The sequence below is a fragment of the Penicilliopsis zonata genome (genome assembly GCF_001890105.1).
Source record: "Penicilliopsis zonata CBS 506.65 unplaced genomic scaffold ASPZOscaffold_12, whole genome shotgun sequence".
Lineage (NCBI taxonomy): Eukaryota > Fungi > Ascomycota > Eurotiomycetes > Eurotiales > Aspergillaceae > Penicilliopsis > Penicilliopsis zonata.
The window spans coordinates 94,736-110,539 of NW_019208921.1; the positions used below are offsets into that span (position 1 = coordinate 94,736).

At 53.9% G+C, this 15,804-nt stretch overlaps 11 protein-coding genes across 11 annotated transcripts in view; 4 read left to right on the top strand and 7 right to left on the bottom strand.

The window, feature by feature from the left end:
* Positions 1-74: 74 nt before the first annotated feature.
* Positions 75-1,130, bottom strand: ASPZODRAFT_134271 (hypothetical protein). Its single transcript, XM_022723483.1, has 3 exons — positions 1,106-1,130; positions 743-877; positions 75-670 (listed from the first exon to the last, which is right to left on the bottom strand). Exons 2-3 carry the CDS (start codon positions 791-793, stop codon positions 356-358), a joined length of 366 nt encoding a protein of 121 aa, XP_022579381.1. The 5' UTR covers positions 794-877; positions 1,106-1,130; the 3' UTR covers positions 75-355.
* A 248-nt stretch (positions 1,131-1,378) lies between these two features.
* ASPZODRAFT_134274 (hypothetical protein) lies at positions 1,379-2,585 on the bottom strand. The gene has a single exon (XM_022723484.1). It carries the CDS (start codon positions 2,284-2,286, stop codon positions 1,711-1,713), a length of 576 nt encoding a protein of 191 aa, XP_022579382.1. The 5' UTR covers positions 2,287-2,585; the 3' UTR covers positions 1,379-1,710.
* A 391-nt stretch (positions 2,586-2,976) lies between these two features.
* ASPZODRAFT_144206 (hypothetical protein) lies at positions 2,977-4,671 on the top strand (the record flags this gene model as incomplete). The annotated part of the gene is made up of 4 exons (XM_022724991.1): positions 2,977-3,033; positions 3,087-3,117; positions 3,197-3,338; positions 3,414-4,671. The coding sequence occupies 4 exons, from the start codon at positions 2,977-2,979 to the stop codon at positions 4,669-4,671; spliced, it is 1,488 nt and encodes a 495-aa protein (XP_022579383.1).
* A 52-nt stretch (positions 4,672-4,723) lies between these two features.
* ASPZODRAFT_17790 (hypothetical protein) lies at positions 4,724-5,444 on the bottom strand (the record flags this gene model as incomplete). The annotated part of the gene is made up of 2 exons (XM_022727088.1): positions 4,724-5,015; positions 5,080-5,444. 2 exons carry the CDS (start codon positions 5,442-5,444, stop codon positions 4,724-4,726), a joined length of 657 nt encoding a protein of 218 aa, XP_022579384.1.
* Positions 5,445-5,673: 229 nt separating this feature from the next.
* On the bottom strand, positions 5,674-7,092 carry ASPZODRAFT_134278 (hypothetical protein). Its single transcript, XM_022723485.1, has 2 exons — positions 6,987-7,092; positions 5,674-6,916 (listed from the first exon to the last, which is right to left on the bottom strand). The coding sequence occupies exon 2, from the start codon at positions 6,611-6,613 to the stop codon at positions 5,825-5,827; it is 789 nt and encodes a 262-aa protein (XP_022579385.1). The 5' UTR covers positions 6,614-6,916; positions 6,987-7,092; the 3' UTR covers positions 5,674-5,824.
* ASPZODRAFT_641485 (hypothetical protein) lies at positions 6,733-7,296 on the bottom strand. The gene is made up of 2 exons (XM_022729208.1): positions 6,893-7,296; positions 6,733-6,748 (listed from the first exon to the last, which is right to left on the bottom strand). Exon 1 carries the CDS (start codon positions 7,191-7,193, stop codon positions 6,969-6,971), a length of 225 nt encoding a protein of 74 aa, XP_022579386.1. The 5' UTR covers positions 7,194-7,296; the 3' UTR covers positions 6,733-6,748; positions 6,893-6,968.
* Positions 7,297-7,400: 104 nt separating this feature from the next.
* ASPZODRAFT_153221 (hypothetical protein) lies at positions 7,401-8,561 on the bottom strand (the record flags this gene model as incomplete). The annotated part of the gene is made up of 1 exon (XM_022725947.1): positions 7,401-8,561. The coding sequence occupies one exon, from the start codon at positions 8,559-8,561 to the stop codon at positions 7,401-7,403; it is 1,161 nt and encodes a 386-aa protein (XP_022579387.1).
* A 537-nt stretch (positions 8,562-9,098) lies between these two features.
* ASPZODRAFT_134280 (hypothetical protein) lies at positions 9,099-10,988 on the top strand. Its single transcript, XM_022723486.1, has 2 exons — positions 9,099-10,014; positions 10,082-10,988. Exons 1-2 carry the CDS (start codon positions 9,597-9,599, stop codon positions 10,681-10,683), a joined length of 1,020 nt encoding a protein of 339 aa, XP_022579388.1. The 5' UTR covers positions 9,099-9,596; the 3' UTR covers positions 10,684-10,988.
* Positions 10,989-11,422: 434 nt separating this feature from the next.
* On the top strand, positions 11,423-13,201 carry ASPZODRAFT_70252 (hypothetical protein; the record flags this gene model as incomplete). The annotated part of the gene is made up of 2 exons (XM_022729654.1): positions 11,423-11,914; positions 11,972-13,201. The coding sequence occupies 2 exons, from the start codon at positions 11,423-11,425 to the stop codon at positions 13,199-13,201; spliced, it is 1,722 nt and encodes a 573-aa protein (XP_022579389.1).
* A 225-nt stretch (positions 13,202-13,426) lies between these two features.
* On the bottom strand, positions 13,427-14,704 carry ASPZODRAFT_17794 (hypothetical protein; the record flags this gene model as incomplete). The annotated part of the gene is made up of 1 exon (XM_022727089.1): positions 13,427-14,704. The coding sequence occupies one exon, from the start codon at positions 14,702-14,704 to the stop codon at positions 13,427-13,429; it is 1,278 nt and encodes a 425-aa protein (XP_022579390.1).
* Positions 14,705-15,284: 580 nt separating this feature from the next.
* Positions 15,285-15,804, top strand: part of ASPZODRAFT_134284 (hypothetical protein) — an 860-nt gene continuing 340 nt past the window's right edge. Inside the window, exon 1 of the mRNA XM_022723487.1 lies at positions 15,285-15,760. Coding sequence (XP_022579391.1) covers positions 15,480-15,760 — 281 coding nt within the window. The 5' untranslated portion in view covers positions 15,285-15,479. The remainder of the gene's footprint in view (positions 15,761-15,804) is intronic.

Sequence of the window (15,804 nt, forward strand, 5' to 3'; positions counted from 1 at the left end):
GGAGAGAGAGAGAGACGACTGCTACAATCTTGGACAAGCCTTATAAAAGACCCGACAAGACAACCCGCAACGAATTCAATGTACAATTACATTGCTGGAATCAATTCGGTATCTATAGACAGGGCAAAGCGGAACAGGGTAACTCTAAATCACAGTATCACATATCAACATAGAGGACAACATCAGGAAAAACCGAAAACCATAACAACCAAATATAATATACGATAGACATGAGACAAACGAAATAGAGAGAATCATCAAGTTGAGGCCGAGGGGTATGGCAGTGAGTGAGTGCATGAGGCGAAGTGTTTGAGACTCGTTCCGAGCAAGAGAAGCAAGGAGACGAACCAGCCGCCTAAGCGACCGGCTCGGCGGCAGGCTTCTCATTCAGCGGCTTGCGCATGACAGCGTCCTGGCCCGTCATTCTGCGACCAAGAGCCCGTTCGACCTTGGCGCTCAGGGCCAGCTTGCTGAGGCTCTCTGACTTCTCGGGCGTCGGGACGAAGCGCTGTTTCTGCAGCGGCTTGTTCTCCAGGCGCTGCAGGCCGTCGGAGAGGTGGGTGATCTCGATGACCCGGGGGTCATTGCTGTTCAAGCTGCTGATGGTCCGCTCCGAGGGGGCGATCGAAGGGCTGCCGCTCATCGTGGAGAATCTCTTGGAGGTGCGGGTCTATCTCGGTGTTAAGACGCAAGAAGCGGTTGAGTACGCGGGCAGGGGGGGAGCAGAAAAAGGAAATCTTACAGAGGCAGCCATGATCGGTCTTTCAGACTCCATCGAGGTATGACGGGCCATATTATTATCTTGCTGTGAGAAGTGGCCGTGGGAATTCTCGAATACGAGACAGTCCGGCTGCGGCGAAGCGGTATTCTGAAGGGACTGGGACTCGGGGGGTCAGAAATTTCACAGAACGTGTACAATGTGGAGGCTAGGAGACAAAGACACAAATAATATGGGGAATATAGGAGTAATTGGACCACAGTGGTGTAGAAAAGAATAAACCAGGGTAGATAGGAGCAGAGTGCAGTCGTGGGCCGGGTAGGTAGAGAGGGGAAAGACGCCGAGCAGGATGAAATCATAGGCCGGTTGGGACGGAAATCAGCTCACCTTTTTTAGCCGGGGCAGTTCCAACTTCCTGGACTGATGGCAGGCTGAAAATATCAAGATTGATGGACTGGGGGGATATTCTGCAGAAATATTCAAGGGAAGAAAAAAACGGATAGGTTGTGACTTGTGAGACCCCGTTAGCAGATATTCTCCTAGTGGAGTGGTGACAGGTGATTCAGGAGACAGTTGAAACCCCGGTGGGTCGCCACAACGTGGAATGGACAAAGATAAATAAGGCAAGGATTTAATTGAAATCTAGACTAAACCACTCCTCTTACTTTAGATCAATCCTTCAAGGATAATTATTTTATACTTACTTAATGCTATACGGAGTACTCATATATAATCGATCTTATTATAAGGCACAGATCTAGTTATAAGGGTAGGTGAAGTAACCTGCCTAGCAGGATGGATAGGTTATTTCATAGAGAATGCAGCTACCGACCGACCGGCAATTATTTTCAAAAGAAGACTTGAGAATAGGCACATGCTTCTGGAGGCAATCAGCGAGGCGCTAAACGATCTCTGAAGACGAGGTGGAGGTGAGGGACACGGACAATCTCTCCTTCAATCCATGGCAAGGAAAGATCCCATTGAGGTGCCACTCATGTTCTCTCCTTAGTATCCTGCCTTCCCATCCTCCTCAGCCAAGTCTTGAGATCGAAAGTTCCCTCTGTGAGATCGTGTGGATTCCCGGCAAACAGAAAGGCGTGTCCCAGATCATCGGCTGGCTTCTGGCCATCCGTATATTCAATCAGACAGGCTTTGAATGTGTAATTGTTCGTCTCGTACGCGGCCAACTTTTCTCCCGCCTTGACGGTCTGCACATTATACACAGCACCTTCGACGGTTCCCTCTTGCGGGCCATCCACCATGGCAGGATACTGGCCCCAGAGTTTGCAGGAATGCCCTACCACTTTCGCTGGCCGGAGTTTGGGTTCGTGGGCGAGATCAAGGATGTCGGCGAGCAGCTTCGGGTCCATCAACGTTCCATAAAAGAAGTACGGCCCTACGGGTGGATCAAAAGGGTCGACTAAAGGAGGCGTGTTCAATGACCTGTGATATAATTCTGGCGGTGCGTTTCTCAGCTTCAACACAAACGGCGAGATCTTCGATCGAAGATCCTTGGGAGCTGGAGCTGGAGGTGGAGGAGGAGGTGACGGTGGTGATGGCTCCGACATGGCAACAACCGAGAATTAGAATCTGTCAAAGGACAGATGGTGTAAAGAAGATGCGTTGAAAGCTTCTCGTTTCATCCTTCCTTGCAGACTGGGTGGTGTTTCCCACCTTCTGTCCACTTGGGCGTCATCCCAGTCCAGGTGGTGAGTGCTCTATCTACCCTTAACCTGGTCGCCACGTGCTGTCTGCAGGAACGCGAAGGATTTAATATGTAAATTTTATGAGTTATCACTAATATGAAATTAAGGTTCTCTTTGTTAGATAAGGCACTATTTTCAAGGCTTTAATTTATGTATTATGGACCTATAAAAGCCTATTCTATTGTAAGGATCAAGCTTAGGCACTAAGCCCCTTAAACCCGTATAACTAGTAGTTTGTAGTAGTTGGGGATAAGCCAGGGTCCTTACAGTAGTACTGTTGAATATAGTAGCACCCCATATAGTTATCTCCTAGGTATCTTATTCCAGCACCTAATTAAACTCTGGGTTTTAATAGTGTACCACCTAATATACATTAATTATATCTATATCAGTCTATCATCTTCAATTCTTTGATGAATGACGATGCTCTAAGCCTGCTGACTAATCCACACTAGCTACAACAGCAGTTTCCTCGAGAGAACTACAAAAAACACATGCCGCTGAATTGTATCAATCCAAGACGATAAGCCATTCTAAATAACGCCTTCCACCATGCCCCGACCCAAGTCCTTCCTCAAGGAATCAAAAAAGAAAAAGACGGCTCAACGGGTGTGTCCCCGGATCTCCTAGTCTAACATATACTCATTCTCATATATATCTAGACGCCTAGATCCGCCGATGAATTCCTAGCAGGTAGGTAGTCAATATTTCACCATTTATCTACCCTGTATCTACCCTGGACACTTCAAAGTTTTCTAACAAGTATATATAGCTGGCGTTGAGCTCGAAGAAGCTGGCGAGAAATGGCGCGCCGGCGACGCCACCAAGTCGATGCGTTTCTTCATGCGCGCAATTGCCCTGTACGATGAGGGGTTGCAGGCATTCCCGACTGCTTTTGATCTGGCTTACAACAAGTACGAACCATAAATCCAATCACCCTCGAAATAAATCATTTCAATCTTATTATATTGAGGTCTCTAACGGAGTAGAGCTCGCGTCCAATATGAAACAACCCAGCATCCCAAACTGGTCACGCAGCTGTCGGCGCCTCTGGCGGACGTACTGCGGATAACCCTGCAGTCACACCGGGATGCACTGGCCCTGGACCAGGACAACGCGGATGTTCTGTTCAATACCGCGCAGGTGCTGACTAGTCTGGCGGAGGCGACCACGGACACGAAACACCCCGCGGACGACCAACTCGCGCAAGCAATCCAGTTTCTACAGGAAGCCATTGAATTGTTCCAGCGGTGTCTGTTGCTGCAGGAGCTGCGGTACACCGAGTCACAGGAGCAGATCAGGTTGATGGAGGCTGAGATGAGCGGCCAGCTCCAGGAACAGGAACATAAACAAGAGCAAGAAATCGAACACGAAAATGAACAGGAACAGGAACAGGAACAGTGGGCCGCGATTGTCGAACCGGTGACCAAAAACACTCTGGTAGACACCGCTGTGGCACAACTCGAAACCCTGACCACGCTGTGCAATCTGCTCGTTTTTACCCCTGGCGTGGGGCTTGCGTGGGTCGAAGAGTACTCGACGGACCTGTACCGGGCCAAAATTGCGGCGTACGCGCAGGGTTCCGACAGAAATTATGAGGCGGCCGTAGCGCACGCCAAATTCACCTGCGCGCTCAGCGAGGTGCTCTACCGCAGCGGCCGGATCGAGATCGACACCTACCACCGGGAGATCGGCCGGGCGTTTGGTGCGGAGCTGGACCTGTCCGCCGACCCGGATGCGCTCTGTAGCAAAGGCGAGGCTTTGGCCTCGTTCAATACGGCGGTGGCTGACCTGCCTCCCGCACACGATGCGGACGCCCTCAGTAACTCCTTGGCGCTGCGCTGGCAGGCGTTATCGCTAGCGCTGGACGCCCTGACGGCTGCGACCAAGCTGCCTGACGTGGAGAACCTGCCCAAGATCCATATCGGCCGGGGTGACGCGGAATTGGGCCGCTGGAGACTAGGCGCCGAGCCCTGGAACTACTCGATGGCCAAGGAGAATGCTGCTGTGCTGCTCAAGAACGCACAGACATACTACCGCGGCGCTGCGGCCCTGGCGCGACGTGACGGGGCCGTCGAGGAAGAGAAAGAGGGAACATGCAAGGAGGCGATCGCTGCAGCGCTGGGACAGGACACCGCGAAGCTTGAACAGCTGAAGATGGGTGCGCCCCAGGAATTATCGGCCGTGGCCGAAGATATGATTGACGACGGCCTGGTCCCGCCGATCATCATGCAGGAGTTGTCGTGATCATGTTAAAAACATAATTCAAAACGCGTCGGGCTGTCCTGCTGTCCATCACTCAATCTTCCATAGCTTTTACCTCTGCATCCATATCCGCCGCCTCCTGCCGAAGGTGGTGTTGGTCGCTGAACTGCGCCGCCGCGGTGGCCGCATGGTCCAAATCCGCAACCACGGTCTCCAGATTCGAGAGCAAACCCTGTATCTCCATTCTCTGCGCCTGGATCCGGGCCGCAAGCTTCGTGTTTTCGTCCTGCGTAGTCTCCAACTTTGTATTAAGCTCTGCCTCCACCTCTTTGAAATATGGTATCAAGTGTGCTTGGTAAAGTTCCTCCGCACCAAGCGTATGCGGACTATCGAGGGTTAGAAAAGGAAGTAAAAAAAAATCGGATCTATCAGAAGGAGATTTCCACTCACGCAATCGCGTTCTGCGCATCATTCTCCTTCCTCAGCCTTGCCTCCCCGACTAACCGATCCAGCTCATTCAGCTGGCGCACTGCATCCCGCTCAGCAATGATATCCTGGAATTCCGCCGAGGCGCTTTCCTCCAGCTTCGCGTTCAGCTGCCGCCACACCGACTCCAGACTGGCGGGCACGTATGTCGCGGGCGTGGGGAAACAGCTGGAGAAATTGGCAAACGAGTTGGCGCGCAGAGTACGTTTGAGCGCCTGGTCGAATACTTGTTGCAGACGCGCCGCGCGTGGGCCGGGAGTCAGGGCAACGGGGGGGCGTGGCGGAGGTGAGGGGGAGGGTCCTCCTGGGTGGGCTTGAGATTCCGACATGGCGAGCTCTGCTTTCCTCGTTTGTGCTTCTTTGTTAGAAGGGAAGTATGTCTTGAAGATTGTTGTTGTGGGTGGATTAGAGAGACTTGGTACGCCGAGTCGAGATTCGAGAATGTGATGGTCACGTGATCGGATACAAATGATCTATTGGATTATAAATCTCGAGTAGTTTAGGCATTCCTAGTGATACTGGTAATAACTATCTTACTCTGTATCTGATGCAATCTGGTGTATTAATGCATAGTAAGATGGTTTCCGATTTACTCAACGCCACATGCTTGTAAAGCCAGAGTTCGAACATGAAAAGAAAAAAAGACAGAGAATTAAGAACAAAAAAAATCGTCGTTCACATAGCGTTTGTTTCTACCGGGTCCTGGACCTTAATACGCCTGTTGAGGGGCAGCCATACCGCCATACGCCCCGGCAGCCTGCTGTTGCTGCTGCTGTTGCTGCTGTTGCTGCAGCTGCAGCTGGGCCTGCACCTGGGGGATATCATGGAACCAAGGGTGCTGCAGCGCCTCTGCAGCGCCGATACGCATTTCTGGACGGAGTTGAAGCATGCGGTTCAGCAGATCGAGGCCCAAGGAGTCGATCTGCGGCAGGATGACGCCCAGGTCCTGGGTGGCGTAGACGTGGAAATTGGACTTGTACTCGGGTAGCTGGGAGATGCCCGGCCAGGACCGCTCGGAGGGGGTTCCCATGAGGCGGAAGATTTTCTGCAGCTGGTCCTCGTTGGTGGTGCCCGGGAACAAGGGGCGACCCGTGTACATCTCGGCCATGATGCAGCCGGCGGACCAGATGTCGATGCTAGTGCTGTAGGTGCGGCTGCCGAGCAGGACGTCTGGGGCACGGTACCACAGGGTGACGACCTCATTGGAGAAGGTGTTGACCGGAATGCCGAACGCGCGGGCGAGACCGAAATCGCCCAGCTTGAGCTGGCCCTTCTTGTTGATCAGCAAGTTCTGGGGCTTCAGGTCACGGTGCAGAACGCGGTTCTCGTGGCAGAAGGCGATCCCCTTGAGCAGCTGGTGCATAAACGACTTGATCGTTGCGTGGTCCAGCTGCCCGCGCTCGCTCCGCGAATCCATGTACTTCTTCAGATCCTTGTCCATGTACTCGAATACCAACATCAGCTTGTTCTCCGTGTGGATCACATCGTACAGCGACATGATGCTTTCATGCTTCAGCTCCTTCATCAATGAGATCTCGCGGATCGCCGTCGAGGGGGTTCCTTCTTCCGAGTCCAGATGGATCTCCTTCAGCGCAACCAGCTCGCCTGTCTGGCGATTCCGCCCTTTGAAAACCTATATACCGTTATTATCCATCCCACTTATCGTATTCGAATGATAATGTCGAGTGATAGTGTTTAATGATAGTGTCCAATGAAGTATTCAATGATAGTGTTCAAATGATTCTGGTTATGGTGGTAGTGAGGTGGTCTGACGTACCGTAGCATATGTACCTTCTCCAAGCTACACAATCAGTATATTTCGATAAAATCAATATTAAACGAGCACAATCCTCTCAGGGCAAAGAACACACCTTTTCCAGCTGCTGAAACGAGCTGGGCTGCTGTGCCTTGTCCATGGCCGGCAACCTGGAGGCGGCGGGAAACGTCGGTTTCGGGCGCTGGTGGAAAAGGAACGAGCCGGGAGCGACCAGGGCAGAGGCGATATTGAGATGAGACACAGCAGTGCTCAGTTGCGACACAGGCTTCGACGAGACGAGGGGGAGATTGCGAGTGTCCATGTCCGAGCAGGAGATGCCCTGGCGAAGGCCCAGCCCCGCGCCCGCTCCCGAGTGAAAAGCACAGGCACAGGCGGCTATCAGAGTTTCACTTTTTGGCCTTGACAATTTTAGAACAGTTGGATCTTACTGGGTGGTTCACACGAAATTGATATTTTGAGTCGTATATTCTTGTTATCTAGGATGATAAATATCAGATTTTACGCGATGCTACGATACATGAACGTGTACGTTGCGAGGTAGATCCGACGCAACAGATGGAAGGACCTCCTCGGATCGGAGGCTGCAGCGGACAAAACGGCTGGTCGAGTCATCCTGCGTTGTATGTCCCAGGAGGAGCGCTTCGTTGCGCACGCCGCCGACGTTGATGATCCCGATAGGCATGCCTCGCTTGTAGGCTCGTTCTACCAGTCGCCAGGCCGAGTAGGTGGCCAGGGTGCTACCGAGGACGAGGAGCCGCCCGGCCTCGTCGATCGCTTCTTCCCCGGCTAGCTTGACCGTAGGGTCAATATTCTCGCCGAACATGACGACCGCGGGCTTCAGCACGCCCGCCGTGGAGGTCGGGGCCCAAGCACCGTCGCTTTCCACTTCCACTCGCGCCAGGGTGCCGTCGCGCAGGGTCGGTGGGTGCTGGAGACAAGTTGGACATGGCGGATAGCGAAAAGTGGAATACGGCGCTTCTGCTAGATCCACGTCGCCGTCCGCGTTCAACTTGAAGCCTCTCCGCTGCTGCTCGTCGGTCTTGTCGGTGTCGAGGGCGCCCGACTCGACCATCCGGTCGAGAAAATCGGACCATGCGGGATTCAAAGCCCGTAAGGACGCCTGAAACTCGTCACGCGAAAATTGGCTTCGGCAGTGGATGCACACCACCGCGCGCAGGTAACCATGCAGCTCGAGCGTGTTCAGACCCGGGTGGGCGTGTGAATGGAGGGAGTCGACGTTCTGCGTGATCACCGAGCTGATGTACCCCTTGTTACCCAGATCTCTGATGGCCTGGTGCGTCGAGTTGGGCCTTGCCTTGGCATGACCAGGCCACCCGACAAAGCTCCGCGCCCAGTATCGTTTCCGAGACTCGTGCCGCCGTGTAAACTCATGGTAGTAGATCGGTCGGTATGACTGGTTGCGTCGGTAGGTGCCATGATCTCCTCGATAATCTGACAGGCCTGAAGCCACCGAGATGCCAGCGCCCGTCAACAGCACGGTCTGCGAGTTCCCACCCACATCGACTCCCCGGAGCTCTGGCGACGTCGGAGACGTGAAGAAGCTGGCCAGCGCCTCGATCGCGCCCTGGACTGTTCGAGCCGCGTGAGGCACGATTATCGGCGGGGGGAGGGGGGCCGTGAACGGAATCCGGATCGACGTCTTCGTCATCGATGCATGTCGAAAGACTTGTAGAAAAAGAAGCAGAGACAGAAGCACAGAGAGAAGTAGAAAAAGCCGGTGCAGATTAAGATAACAATGTAACTGGCTGCTCGCCGATCCTAGTCCTGCGATTTTGAGTAAGTTGGTAATAAGTATCGGCCAGTTCAAGAGATCAACCACAAACCAGTTTCACCAACTCGTATCTGCTTTTACTAATCTCAGACCCATGATTTGCAGAGCCTCTCGCACATTCCCTGACGCTCTCGGCCGCAACCTGCCCTCTTCCAATCTCCGTCAGTTACGAGTCGTGCCCTGCCCTGCAGTCGAGATGGTGGAGAAACGAAACCCGCCGGCTGCCGGTCAGCGCATCTCGGATCACTCACCAGCCGGATGGGAAGCGCAATCAAGCAACAGCATCAGGAACCACATTTTAGGAACGCCCCCTTCGTAGTTCTCTTCCCAGCTGTCTCAGAAATGGACACAACGGCCAGTTTTCTGGTCGCCAAGAAAACCACTCTGTCCTGAGCTCCTCGCCCGCCCGTCTTTCCCCCCCCCCCTCCCTCGCCCTGCTCGCATGCCCTGATGCCGCTGACGCAGCCCCTGCAGAGCAGGGCCCGGTGGTGCTCATCAGGAGCAACAGCAGCAGCAGGCCGCCTGACTCGTCAGGGAAACCCGCTCTTGTTCTCCCGATCAACAGCAGATTATCGTCGACGGGTGTATCGCAGCTTCTCGTCGCTCTCCACGCTACGTGCTGGCCGTTCGGTCCGTTGCCGTGGTCCTGCTCTTGTGTCCCCCTTTCGTGTCCTCCCCCATCACCAACCCCACGCCCCCCTGCTTCACCAGACCACGAGATTGCCAGCAACGATACTAAATTCGAGAATCATGGGCTCGCAGACTCGAGGTCACAGCGGTGGCCATGACCACGGTCATAGTCATGGTCATGGCCATCACCATCACCATCATGGAAATGTATACTTGACGTCGACGAACAAGGCGGACGCGGGTGTGCGGATCACGCGTATTGGCCTGCTGGCCAACTTCGCCATGGCCATAGGCAAGTTCATCGGGGGCTACGTGTTCCATTCGCAGGCGCTGATTGCCGACGCCTACCACGCGCTGATGGATCTGGTTTCGGATTTCTTAACGCTCGGAACGGTGTCGTGGTCGCTCAAACCCCCCTCGGAGCGGTTTCCATACGGGTATGGGAAAGTCGAGAGCATTGGTGCGTTGGGAGTCAGCAGCCTGTTACTCTGCGGCGGAGTCTTTATGGGCCTCAACTCTGGTCAGGTCTTGCTGGACCAGTTCTACCCGGAGGCGGCGGAGATTATGGCTCATTCGGGCCTCATTGGCCACGGCCATAGTCACAGTCATAGCCATGGGGCGGATATCTTAGGCCCAAGCATCCACGCTGCTTGGCTTGCAGCGGGGTCTATTGTCGTCAAGGAATGGTTGTACCATGCCAGTGAGTTATACTGTTTTACAACTCGGAGATGTTGGGATACATATTGACTTGCATTTTTTTTTCATAGCTATGAAAGTTGCAAATGAACGAAAATCCTCTGTCCTAGCCTCCAACGCCATCCACCACCGTATCGACTCGCTGACCAGTATTGTCGCCCTGGTGACCATCGGTGGGAGCTATGTCTTCCAGGACGCTTCGTGGCTAGACCCGGTCGGGGGCCTGCTGATCTCGCTGATGGTCATCAAGGCTGGATGGGGCAATACCGTCACGTCGCTGCTGGAGCTGGCGGACACAACGGTGGATGATGAAATCCGGTCGTCGGTACGCCAGGCGGCGGCCCAGGTGCTAGCCACGATCGACGACGGGGAACTGGTGGAGATCCGCGACATCCAGGGCATGAAGTCCGGCCAGAACTATCTGATGGAAGTGGAGCTGGCGATGCCCGGGGTATGGACGGTCAACCGGGCTCGCGATCTAGAGGAGTCAGTGCGGGAAGCCATCGGCACCACCGTCCGGGGCGTCAAGCGCGTCAAGATCCGCTTCGTGCCTCTCGACCGTGAGAACATGAAGTTTTCCGAAGAGTTCATCCCCGCCGACGTGAACCCACGCCAAAATCCAGAGCCGGGGGCCGAGTTGGATGACGGCTCCGAGACCCGTAAAGGGCGTTGATGGGTCGGAATTCTCACCATTGCATTGATGTAAATTTTATCCGATGTACAAGCAGGCATAACCCGATGCGTTTTAGACAGATATCCTACAAGGTTACAATAAGAAATTCGTTGGATGGTTACTGGACTTGCCATGAGAAGGTAGTTAATGACAGGCACCCATAAGTAAACCACCACACCATCCATCCATAAACCAACTCAACGTCCTATTTATTCCATCTACAGAGCAGCCAGTGCAAATATACTACAATATACTACTCTAAACCATGCACAAAGCATACTACATAACCCAGCTTCGACCCATCTAGACGATATTAACCGGTAAATTCCCGGGCGGGGCAGCAAGCACCTCCTGCATGCTTCTCTGACATCACAACCGAGTCACGGCAGAAGCACCCAAGAAGCAGAAGCAGACGCTACTTGGCGCAGGCGATGGGGAACCTGGAAGAAGAGGAGACCTCGTGACCCAGAGAGATAATGGACTCCTCTATCTTCACCTCACGATGGCTTCATTTTATCCCCATCTCCATCTCCCCCACGGCTGACAGAGTGGGTTGTCCTGTTGTGCCCGACTCCCTCCCTGTCCTAATTTTACCGAAAACAGGATAAATAAGTTTCCTTGGACATTGAAAAGTCAGAGCAGAGCGACAGCCGTCGAGCGATTATTATTTATCCTTTGACCTCTACTGTACTGTTGACTCCTGTGTTCACCCCTCCCTGCTCAAGGATTTCCGATCGACATGGATCCCCTGTATCTCGGGTTCGACCTTTCAACACAACAGCTCAAGGGTCTGGTCGTCACCTCGGAGTTGAAGGTGGTGCATGTCGCCAAGTTCGACCTGGACGCCGACTCACGCGGCTTCGCCGTTCACAAGGGCGTGCTCACCAACGAGGCCGAACACGAGGTGTTTGCCCCCGTGGCACTGTGGTTGCAGGCGCTGGATGGAGTGCTCGCCTCTCTCCGGGCGCAAGGCTTGGATTTCGCCCGGATCCGCGGCATCAGTGGTGCGGGACAGCAACACGGCAGCGTGTACTGGGGGGAGCGGGCGGAGACGCTGCTTTCTGGGCTAGACGCAGCAAAAACGCTCCAGGAGCAGTTGGGGGATGCGTTTTCTCACCCTTACAGCCCGAACTGGCAGGATGCCAGTACGCAGAAAGAGTGCGACGAGTTCGATGCCTTCCTGGGGGATGCGGAGACGTTGGCAGCCGCCACGGGGAGCAAAGCTCATCATGTATGTTTTTTTCTATCGGTTATTGTTTGTCTTTGTGTTTGTGTTGACGATCTATAGAGATTCACCGGGCCGCAAATTCTTCGATTCCAGAAGAAATATCCGGAAGTATACAAGAAAACGGCGCGGATTTCGCTGGTGTCTTCATTCCTAGCTTCGTTGTTCTTAGGCCGGGTCGCTGCGCTGGACATCTCGGACGTGTGCGGGATGAATTTGTGGAATATTGAAAAGGGCGCTTTCGACGACCGACTGCTACGGCTCGCGGCCGGCCCGTTTGGCGTGGAAGACCTCAAGCGCAAGCTCGGGGATGTCCCCGAGGACGGTGGTGAGCACCTGGGCAAGGTCAATCGCTACTTTGTTGAGCGGTACGGGTTCCACCAGGAGTGTACCGTTATCACGTCCACGGGTGACAACCCGGCGACCATCTTGGCCTTGCCACTGAGACCATCAGATGCGATGGTCTCTCTGGGCACATCTACCACCTTCCTGATGTCGACCCCGAACTACAAGCCAGACCCGGCCACGCACTTCTTCAACCACCCGACGACCCCAGGCTTGTACATGTTCATGCTGTGCTACAAGAACGGGGGCCTTGCGCGAGAGCAAGTGCGCGACGAGATCAACAAGCAGTCCGGCGAGCAGAACGAGGCTGCCGGGTCGTCGTGGGCCAAGTTCGATGAGATCACTTTGAAAACGCCCGCAATGGGACAGGCCGCCGACTCCGATCCCATGAAGATGGGCCTCTTCTTCCCCCGACCGGAGATTGTCCCCAACCTCCAAGCGGGCCAGTGGCGGTTCACCTACAACCCAGCCGACGGCCGCCTGACCGAGACCGACAAGGGCTGGACCAAACCGGACGACGAAGCGCGCGCCATTGTCGAGAGCCAACTGCTGTCTCTGCGGCTGCGGTCGCACGGCCTGACCACGAGTCCCGGGGCGGGGATCCCCGCCCAGCCACGACGCGTGTACCTCGTTGGTGGAGGGTCGAAGAACAAGGCCATTGCCAAAGTTGCCGGCGAGATCCTCGGCGGCAGCGAGGGCGTGTACAAACTGGACGTGGGCGACAACGCGTGCGCACTGGGCGCCGCCTACAAGGCTGTGTGGAGTCTCGAGCGCCGTCCAGGCCAGACCTTTGAGGATCTGATCGGCTCGCGCTGGAAGGAGGAGGATTTCATCGAGAAGATCGCCGACGGGTACCAACCTGCTGCTTTTGAGAAGTATGGCCGTGCGGTCGAGGGGTTCGAGAAGATGGAGCACACCATTTTGAACGAGGCAAAGAGTACTACCTAGGTACATCTTATAACTACTGTCCAATCCTTTCAAAAAAGACCACTACATCTATGGCCTGGTTGCCTGAATCATGAACCCTTATTGCATCTCTACCTAGGTACAGTACAGTGCTGTAGTCCCTCTCGCCACCAGACCATATCAACTCAATTGAGGAGGTCCCCCTGTTATCATGCTCTTATCACCATCCATCCGTGAGAGTATGAAGAAGAAACTTCAGTCTGTAGTTCATGGCTTCCTTCCCCAGAGACCTTTGATCCGGTTCTTGATCTTATCTCTTCCAGCCTTCCAACCACTACGCTTCGGCACCTGCGTTGACTTGTCCCAAGGCACCCGAGACAACTCGTCCCTGGGCACTCGAGGTGATTCATCGTTGTAAAGTTCAATCTCGTCACTGAAGCGGACTTTCTTCTTGGGCTTGAGGGTTGGGGCTTGCTCGAGGTTAATTTCAGGGTTGTTATCTGACTCCAGCTCAGGTCCAAGCACAGGCATAGGCTCAGGCTCAGGCTCAGTAGTAGAAAATTCCGTTGTGGACTCATAAGTAGGGGGAATAGGGGGCAGCGGCTTTGGACCAGACGGCGGCGCTGGGGGATGCCAGACCCGTGTACCCAAGTTACGCACGACGTCAGCCCTTGCGACCAACCTGTTTGAATTGCTGGGGTCTGCGCGCGCCTGGATTTTAGGGTCCTCTAGAACGGCATTCAGGCTGACCCACGACATCTGGACAAGGTACGGACGACAGTAGTGACAGACGCGATGGTGACATGGTTCGGCGTTCGACGTTCCCCTGCGAAGTCGGGCAGGGGTCATGCGGAGGAAGTGCTGGGCAGTAGCATCTGAATGGCAATCTGCATACATGTCACCAAGACCCACGGCCATCCTATGGTTGTAGTAAGGCGCTATGAGCTTCTGACGGCGAGCATCACAGGCGGCTTCGAGCACGTCGTGTTTGGCGACGAATAGCTGGATTTTCTGTTCCTCGGTATACTCGCCTGCTTCGATGGCTCGGAGAACCCGAGGAGACAAGAATTCGCAGTCTGGCTTGGCCAGCAGGTCAGTCTCATCCTCTGTGCAGGCATACAAATAGCCGAGAGGCGGGAATCGCTTGCATTCAGGGCAGACGTCTGATGCGCCGAGACAGCGTTGACGAGTCACGGTGCTGTGCGAACAAGCGATATAGCTGGGAGTTGGCCGGACTGGCTCTGCTTCGTACACGTCTTCAATATCTTCCCACTCGCCTTCCTCGGTTTGCTCTTCGCATCCCCCGTGAGATTCCCCCGAAGGAATAGAAGAGGTATTCTCTTGACTAGGAGGGGTTGGAAGCGGGCGAGGATAACGAGTCGGTGGAATCGTGAGCTTTGTATTCTCCTGGATAGTCGGTAAGCCAGCGAAGCGAGAGTACTGGCTCGGAGACTGCTCGAAAACCACGTTGGTGATTTGGTCTTCGGGGTCTGCGTGCTGGTTCTCCTGCTCCGGCTCGGAGCCTTCCTCGACAGAACCCTCCATGCCAGGATGAGGTGCGAAAAAAAAAGAAGGACAAAGAAATGACAAAGGCGAGTTGTGAGATGGATGAAACTGAAGTGTTTCTCAGGAAACACTTGAGGGGAAGTCCCCTGTGTGATGAGTTTGCTCATCTTCATCGAGGTGGTGAGCCTTAGTGAGTGCACAGTACAACAAACATAGGTAAGTCAGGTAGAAAATTGAACATTATTATAATAAAGAGTCCTGGTAGAGAGCTTTAAAGTATATTATAACACCTGCATAGTTATATTCTTTAGAGTAAGTTCCTATAACTGTAAGTAATAAGTAGTATATCAGTTTAAACACCACAGAGATGAGTTATATAGAACTCGACTCTCTGTTTAGTCTGTCGCATATAATTCTGAGCTCGTCCATACCATAGAGATGTAGATCTCAAAGCATACCTAGGTAGATACCTAGGTACTAGGCAGGGTCTGCGCTCTGTGGTGTTGTCTCTACTCAAGCTTCTAGTATCCTCTTCAGCTCAACCCCAGGAACGAGGTATTAATGTAGCATCTCACGGATTCAACTCGAAAGGGCGAGCGAGCATAACTTCTAGGCCTTTTCTCGGTCTCTTCCATTCCAGAGGATTGTCCGACGATCTGAAAATAAACCGTAGGTCCATGTGGCAGACAAACTCGAAGCGTGCGTTATCTCATCTGTCTCCATGTGCCAGTCAGCCAGCCGTCTAGAACACAATCAAATATGACAGCAACCAAACCAATAAGCACAAGATACCTAGATACTATGACACTCGTCTATGACTCAGTCCGTGTGGGTATTTCTTCAGCTGTCGCCTTGTCTTGCCTCGTCTCTGGCTAGCGACCGTCGGAGGTTTCCGTCACTCCCGCCGGCGCATCTCCTCAGGGCGCCCAAAACAGCCCGGCTGAGCGACCTCATCTTCATTCCAGCCCCCCCTCGCACGGTCTCCACTTATCATCTCCTCGCAGCCGTGTTGACTCGGCCCTCGAACTTTTCGGAAGAGTTCTCCAGGCCTTGCCTTGCGTGGCTCTTAAACTTTGCGTCGGACTCGGTAACTCGGTAAGCTGGCCTGGTCCTGTTGATTACGAGCAACTTCAGCCAAG